This window comes from Fringilla coelebs (genome assembly GCF_963513975.1).
Source record: "Fringilla coelebs genome assembly, chromosome: 2".
Taxonomy (NCBI): domain Eukaryota; kingdom Metazoa; phylum Chordata; class Aves; order Passeriformes; family Fringillidae; genus Fringilla; species Fringilla coelebs.
In genome coordinates, this window is record NC_140029.1 from 16394592 (window position 1) to 16403204 (window position 8613).

The 8613-nt window shown below is 39.6% G+C and overlaps 1 protein-coding gene across 1 annotated transcript in view; it reads right to left on the reverse strand.

The window, feature by feature from the left end:
* The window catches only part of PPEF1 (protein phosphatase with EF-hand domain 1), a gene marked incomplete at both ends in the record, with an annotated part of 28018 nt that extends 22987 nt beyond the window's left edge, over positions 1-5031 (reverse strand). The window contains 3 exons of the mRNA XM_084226393.1: positions 895-946; positions 1765-1892; positions 4968-5031. Coding sequence (XP_084082519.1) covers positions 895-946; positions 1765-1892; positions 4968-5031 — 244 coding nt within the window. The remainder of the gene's footprint in view (positions 1-894; positions 947-1764; positions 1893-4967) is intronic.
* Between the last annotated feature and the right edge of the window lie 3582 nt (positions 5032-8613).

Sequence of the window (8613 nt, forward strand, 5' to 3'; positions counted from 1 at the left end):
AATTGCAATTTCTACCGGTTGTCATTAGAACACTGAACCACTTAAGGTTTTGATGGTAGTTTTATCCTGCTATCAAAGTATCTTGTGCAAATTTTAATTGGAATACCCGTGGCTAGACCAGATGAAAGAGAAAGGGCATTCTCTTGTAATGCAGTAAGAAGGGGACAGCCTCATTTTTAACTCCACTGGGATTAGATCTATTCTGAATTTGTTCAGGGAAGTCATGTTTGTTTTCTGGACTTAAGAATCACTTTCAGTCTGTCCTTCTGTTGAGCTTGACCTCAAAAGTAAGTTATGTCCAAGGATCCCAAAATACTTCAAAAATTAAAGGTTATTCCTTGAATAACTGAAGCTTAATTGAGATGGTTTCTAAAGATTTTTCTCCAGCAGTTTAAATTTATTTCCTTTTTTATCATTCACATACTGATCCATGTTGCAGTGAAATGTAGAACAAATTAAATTTAAATGGGGTCCAGAACGGCCAGAGGTGGTGGGGGAGAAAGAGCAACCTCTTTGATTATACCTGCCTTAAACCAACTGAACACAATCTTTCTGAATAATCACATCTCACAGTTAAAGAAAATATGAACAGAAAGCTGTAAAAATTGGATTCTGTAGGAAGGGCAGTAACACATAAGAAAGCACTCTGAACACCTCTGAACATTCTCATAAGGACCACAGACACCTGTTCTGACTTACTGACTGCTCTGACTCATTAAGTAGGTAGTGAGTAGTGTCAACACTTAGAGGATCAAATTCATATTACAGTATTTAGGATATCAAACCTCAACCCCAGCAGATGCCATAGGTTGTAAATATCACATTGAAAATTAACTTTCCTCACATCAAGTTTTTCAAACACAATCTCCACATTACTTTTATTTTTATGGTTACCTGCATCAGGATGAGTACAATGATCCAGCATGAATGTAAAAAAGTTGGATAGCTGAGTATGAAAAAGAGAAGAAAAAACACATTGATCAGTTTAGGTGATCCAACAAGCATTAATATCTTTCTTACTCTATTACTTGCTATTTCCCATTCAGGGGGATGTAAGTCACTACTGTAGATTTCCATAGTATCAGCCTGCAACAATGACACAATTTGTGTCCTACTACAAAAACAGCACCCTTTCCTTTTTATTTTTTTTTTTTTCTTTTTTGCACCACTCACACTTCATGAATACAGAAAATGTTTCAAGGCTGTTTCAGTGCTGCTGATGTTTCTAGGTGTTATTCATCTTGCCCACCACCCAGACTATTTGCCTAGACTTCCTTCACAGTCAGTAGAAACCACTGGTACAATGCAGTGAACTGACTTTAGACACAGATGCTAGGAGGAACACAAAGGCCTGCAAGTTCCAAATTTCCTATATTGACCCTAAAGGAAGCCTGGGCTGACACGGATACTGACACTGGGCTGAAACACCAATATCTCTGTTGCACATATATTGCCTCACAGACAGTTAATATCACCCATAGCAATCTGTAAGTGACCTGCAATCCCTGGCTAACAGAGCTGCTACACAGGAACTTATACCCTAGATATGCTGTACAGGCAGAATGGTGTCCTGATGCCCATGTAGATACATTGATCTGTATGTCTGTGTATGAATACACACAACTTAATTCATGTGTCAGGCAGGGAAATAGTTTTATTAATCAAGACCCAGCTTTGTAAAAGAAATCACCACACACCCATTTGTTTGTGCAGCCACAGTGCTGGGGATTACACAACTGCTTGTATGAATGGAAGATCACAAACCTGCAGTTGATCCTGCTCATCAGCATATTCGATTGACTGAAAGATGCTGAGAGAATAGCGGCGCCTCATCTCCAGGCGGGCCATGGTGAAGCGGTACCACTTCTGGATGAGGATTGCAGCTCTGATGACTGTCAAAACAGAAAGCACTACAGTACATATGGATGCAGGGTAATCTACAAGGAAAATATGCACGCTGCCTTTCATTTGCAGAATTTTGCAAGCAGATGACGAATTCTGTCCACTGTGCATAGTCAATAATAAAATGAAACTTAGTAAAAGTGAGACTGAAAAAAATACATTATGCTTTTATTGTTTCTGTCTTCCAACACAGATCCCAGCTGACTGGCTCAGGCCTAAGTAGTAAGTAACCTTCCCCATTTAAATATCTTGAAGATAGTACCCAGGTAAGAAGTCAGTCATGTTCAGCTGATGGGCACTATAGGAGTTTTGGGAACGTGAAGGAAGAACAGTTTGCCCTATCAACAAGGTATTTATCAAGCTGCAGTAAAAATCTTTGATTTTGCAAGCTGTGACAGGAACAATGATGTAACAATAGTATTTGCAACAGCCTCTTCTATCAGAAAGTTTTTGCCTGCAGAGCTGCATCAGCAAGGCAGCACAATTCAAATCCTAGGATAAAAAGTTAACAAATGGTATTGAAGGGTAGAATATGTTGCTTAAATAGATAAGCCAAAAGGCAATGAGATTGGTTAACAAAAGAACACTCAATCCAAAGTCAATGGAACATGCCAGAAGACCATTTTTGACAATGTGCTGAATAAGCATTCCACTCAGCACTTTAAGAAGTTGTGTCTACTATGGTCTCGGTCTGAAAAACTGCTGGAAACTTCACTGAAGGGCAATCATCAAGACTGCAGCCTGGAAGAAAGAGCCTGCTGCCTTCAGGCCTCCTTCATGCCACAGAGAGATCACATTCCTTTAACTGCTCAGATAAAAATTTATTAGGCAGAGAAACATCTGGTGGCAGAAAGAGGTCCTGGGGTGGGCACTGCCCTGCACTGCAAAACAGTTAAGAAAAGCTCTGTACAACAGGGACAATAGTTTACACCAGTCAATTGTTGTAACTGATCACAAATACCAAGAAGTTTTATACTAGGATGGGTGGAACCTGAGTGAGAATTATTTTTTTTCTTACTGATAGTTGTGCAGGTAAGGACAAATATTAATGGGAAAGTGATTCTATTAATAGAGTATAACATAAAGGAAACATTTTTATAAAAATGCTTACAGATGCTATAACAACATGTTCTTTGCTTATTTTACCATTAATAAGTATACAGCATAGTTAAAATGGTAAAATTTTCTAGTCTAGACAAAAGCAAAATACTGAAAGACTCCCATCCTGTAGATATTGCATACGTACTAGAAAAATCTTCCCACCTGAAGGAAATGTGATCCTTGTATGACTAAGAGCATCCTTCAGAGCCTACATAAACTCTGAGATCTCTCTTATTTTCTGTCCTTTCTGGACACCACTACGGACCTGAAAGCCTGACACATTATAGCAAGGCTGTCACCAACATTTCTGTTTAGAAGAGTACCTAAGGGGCAAAGCACAATCACCAGCACAGAAACAGATTTCCAGCATCAGAGCCATTAAATTTCCCATTAAAGCCCCCTGGGTTGCTTAATGGTCCTGAGCACTTAACATGGCTCAGTTCCATTACTATCACATAAGACAGATACATATCAATCACTGTGGTTAATGTTGCAAATCTAACAGAATGTTTCCTGTCTTTATTTTTTTTTGTTGTTGTTGTTTTTTTAATTGTACTTATTACAGCACTGTTACTCTCAGGACTGAATCAGAACATGATTTTCACACTAGGCTAAACTGCATCTCTAAACAAAATTGTTATCAGTTGCAGAAGGTCTCTACAACAACAAGTATCTGTTAAATTCATGTTATTAATGCATTAGAGAAATGTACAGCCTCAGGCTGCAGACAAAATGATGCATCATTTGACTACTGTTGAAGAGCAGAAAGGAAACCATCCAGCATCTCCAGAAGACAAAACACAATCCAGGAAGCACACAAAATCCTAAGCCCCACATCAATGTGTATTGACGGCTGTTGATCAAGAAAGAGTACAGCTCCTCATGACCATTTCAAGCTTTTACACACAGAAATATTCCCAAGTAGCACATCCCTAAGATCTTGCAAAGCACATGTAGGCACAGCGGGCAAACCCAAAGAGGAAGAGCTGCCTTGCAGTTACAGGTAGGTCTGGGATTCTGGATGATTCCATTCTACTTTCACTAATGTGATACAGCACTGATGCTGCTTTGTAGTAGCACACACAAGGCTGAGGGCTGCTCTCAAACCAGCCAGCTGGGATTCCTGTAGCCATGACTAAGGGCTCCTGCTTCTTAGGCACCAGCTTCCTGTGACTCCTGTCCTGGCTTGGTAGCCAAGAGCCTTCCTTTTCAACCACGGCTGTTCAGCATAATAATGTCCTAAGACTATGCACAGTACCATGTAACGTGGCTCTCTGCTGACCAATAAATTGTGCTTTAATGAAAAATCATGAAAGAGAATACAGAGGGTCTGAAAAAAGGTCTGAGTCAATCCTGGAACACATCTGCCTGTGCAAAAACTGCTGAGTTCATACCAAGGTGGGGTATGATTAAAAGGAGGGTGATGATCCATTAGTTTAATTAAACATTTAACCAGGTCCTGGGGAGACTTTCAGCTGACAGCCTCAGTAATTGTCAGGGAGAATGTCAGGCCAGGTACTTGGTAGGCCAGAAAACTGATTTCAAAATCATTGTAATAGCCCTGCTTCATTACACTTATTTCATAATTGGGGTCACACAACAGCAGGGAAATTGGGGTGGTTTGCCCAGGAATCCTGTGGTGTCAAAAGCCATAAAAGGTCCCACTCAATACCTTACCCCTTAAGCTTTGCCAGAGACAGAGCAAGCACAGACACCTGTGAAATTTAGCTTCTGTCCCAGATGCTGTGAATCTTTTACAACCAATCTGTCAGTGTTAAGAGTGGCCTAAAGCTAGTTATGCGCAATTTTAAAAGGAAAATCATTGGAAAATAATTTTCCCTAAACAAATACTTTGACAACAGGACTGGGCAGGGGTTGTGGGGGAGAGGAACATTATCTTGCAATCCTCTACTGGTGTTAGAGAGAGAACAACTACCTGCCCTGAAGACAAAGGCAACACTCACCATTCTCTGACCTTCTGTCAGCTACAGAACTGCTGCACCCCATGGTTCCAATGATGCTGCCCATCCGTTTTAATTGCTGCTGATACGAAGCATGTTCCTCTCAGCTGTTAGCATTATACCCATTTCCTGTGTTGTTCCTTCAGGGAAGAGGGCTATACTCCTTTGGGCTCCTGGGCTCTTCCCAGTAGTCCTAACAGGGATGAGATTGGGAAGGAGGGATAGGGAGAAAAAAAAAAGGTGCTTGACAAGACAGAATCTGAAGTACCTTCAGCCCATAACAAATTATTGTACAGCACATCCTACCTAAACTGGACCACACCAGGGTTTTTTTCCCCCCATCTGATTACTGTCAACTTGTAGTCAAGAGAAATTAACTTAGTAATTGATACAGTTTACTCCTTACATATTAGCTTAATGTTAATGTGCAGCAGTGGTTTCTTATATGAAGAACAGCTATTTAAAGCCTTACTACTAGGGACAAGGGACTATGGAGACACATGACTCTTCATTCTTATGATTTGAAAATTGTAACTGCAGAATTTTAAAGATTTTAAATTACATGTGATAGTACTGCTTAAAAACCCCAATCCTCCTAACACTCCATTGATTTGAAAAGTTGCTTTACTACCCCATTTATCATTTGATTGCTCAGTGTTACCACCACCAAATTTACCAGGACAGACAGTACCATAGCAAATCACTTCATTATCAGATTTCATTTAAATAAAATATCCCATTTTCTGTTCCATTTCTATTGAAAACAATCCAAGGAAAATATTTTGTTTCGTTAAATAGATGAACAAAATACATTTTGAAGTCTTTTGGGTTTTTCTCCTGGCACTTGCTCAGTTCTTCACTAAATAGTATCACTCGCTAATGCAATACACTCTCTAATCAACAAATTCAAATGAACACAATTCCTCTGAGATACAAAATGGATCAATTTCTAAGCAACAAGAAATTCACTGATGCTCTTAGATACTGAACTTAGCTTTAGCTAAAGATTTCTTATATGATCACACTGACCCGTCTCTCTCTGTCTCCAGGGATACATCTGACATCTAAATTATTTTATCTATTGTTTTGTTTAATTTATATTCCTTTTCTTTTAACTTGAGTTTTAAAACAAAGAAGAAATTCATCAGCATAAAATGAATGCTTAGCTACTATTTTCCTTTTGCTTTACTAGCAGAAATCAAAGTAAAAGAAGGATACAAAAGAAAAAACCATAAATGCATAACTATTTCAAGGATTTTCAATTTCAATAATTAGAAAACACTTATATTTGTGTGTCTGTATGTGCAGATTTCAACATTTATCATTATATATGATATCCTGTCCTGTCACGTTAATATAACACAACTCTTTGTAGTTCTGGGGCTTTTATTCAGGGTCCCACAAAACAAGGGTATCCTACACTTGAGCTGGGTCTGACTCCTTATGGGTCAGTAATTAATTCAGGAAAGAAGGATTTTAAGGGTTTTTTCCCACACTATGGACTGCTTTACTTCCCTCTGAAGGAGCTATCATGAAATCAAAAGAAGTGCTCTTACATTAATTTGGAGCCTATCAACGGCTTTGGCAGCATCAAATACAGCATTGATATTGCTAATAGCTCAAATTTGTCTTCTCTCCAAACAATTCTTGCTCTCCTGGTTACTATCTCCTCGCTTGCCCTCTTAAGAGAATCTCAAGCCTTCATTACTCCATCTCAAACAAGCCAGCCATGACTTGAATTGTGATCTGAAAACTGGCAGTAAGGGCAAAATAGACCTTACAATCTAAATTCTACTTAGACTCTTGATTAAAGGGCAGGTCAGCCTGTGCCCAGCAAGTAGGCAATGGGAGCCCTAAACAGCACCGTCACACCTCTCAGGACTCCCTCCAAATCACAGCAAGCAATGGGCTGACCCAAGAAATGGGGGGCTGGATTGTGATTATAACCTGCTTTCAATTACTTCAGTTTTCCTCCCAGTCATCACCACTCTCCTCCACATACATCTAAACTCACGGACTTCTAGAACCTCCTTGAGCAAAGAAATTAAAAGATATAGGCATAGGGACAGAAATTTTATTGTGACAGCAGCAAATGAAGACTCAAACATACACTCAGAGCTTGGAGGAAAACTTGTGCAGATATATCCTATCATTAAACCTCCTAAAAAGGCCAAATCTGGCCGTCAAAGGGCTAGTCCAGGGGAATAATCACCACCCACAGTCCCAAACACCTGCATTCTAAAATGGACAGGGTGAACATTCAACTACCTTTTCATGACAACTTCTCAAGAGGCTATGGAGCCATCCTCACCGCCAACCTGCACACCCAGACTCCAGGCCAGGAGAGTAATTTCCATGAGCTATTTACTACACACAGTGTAGCAGTGTCTGGTGAAGAATCATTTTTCATTACAAAATTCCCCTCAAATGTTGGCTGATAAAATGGAAAGCTGAGCTTTTTACCAAGGTATTGCAAGAGACACAAGGTAGCTGGAGGAGAATTTGAAATATAACGCTGTGTTAATATTCTGGATATTATATCACTGATTTACCTTTAAGAGAGAATCTGTCATGCTGACTAAAAAGCAGGCATTCTATTTCTACAAGTCAGTAATCTGCCCCACTTTTGGGCATAATTCAAAAAATTGCTAGATTTCTGTCAGTTCAGCAAAAAAGCCAGTTTTGTGATAGACAGGCACTAAAAGCACAACCCATCCACTGAAGCAAAATAAAATGTCTTTGTAATCATGCCAATGGACATGCACAAAGCTAAGCCAGAGTGGCACATGCTGCTCTTTCCTGGACAGGAGTCGCTGAAGGTTACACACAGCAAGTGCTCCAAAATTTGGGGTTGAGAACCCGAGCTGTTGAGAGCCTGATTTACAGAGAATATGGCTCAGCATAATTTGGTCTGGAGTAATAGGTGCTGCCCCAACTCAATCATACCTCCAGTTTGTCAGTCACATAAAGACCAGGCTGCCTCAGCCTCAAGGAAAATGGAAATCCTGTAATAATTTATAGCTGACGTCCAATGAAATCAGACTGCAGGGTCTGTGGGCAGAGAGCCATCCTTTAAAGCACACCTTACCTTTTAAAATTATTTGAGCTGTGCTACTGGCAGACAAGTGTAAACTAGGTTAAACCTGAGGATACGGGAGCCACACAAATAAGAGCCACTAGGATTTAAGTTCTTACTCCTCTGTCTTTTCATTTGTTTCTTACCTTTGATAAACAAAAATGAAAGGCTCCTCCTTTTATTTTTGTCGGGATGAGGCTTCCATAATTATGCTACTTCCCCTAGAAGTTGTTTCAACAGTTCTCTCCAGCAATATGCCTCCTTTCAGTACTCACCCCTTTCCTCAATCACATTTTTGAAGAGATAGCTATGATCTCCTCCCATAACATGTCTTAGGAGGTACATGTACATGGAGAGGTGATAAGATAGAGACAGTTTTCTGCATAAAGATCAGATGGATGAATGGATGCTTCTAATGACAGAGGCTTTCCATTGATGCTATCTTGTATAAGTTTTTTATCTTACTGTGACTCACAGATTTCCTTTAGAATTGTTTTCCTTTGGAAACTAGGACTGCAGAGAATGAAAAAATGACATATTATGCTCTTGTGATGGATTTGCTTCTGTGCATTG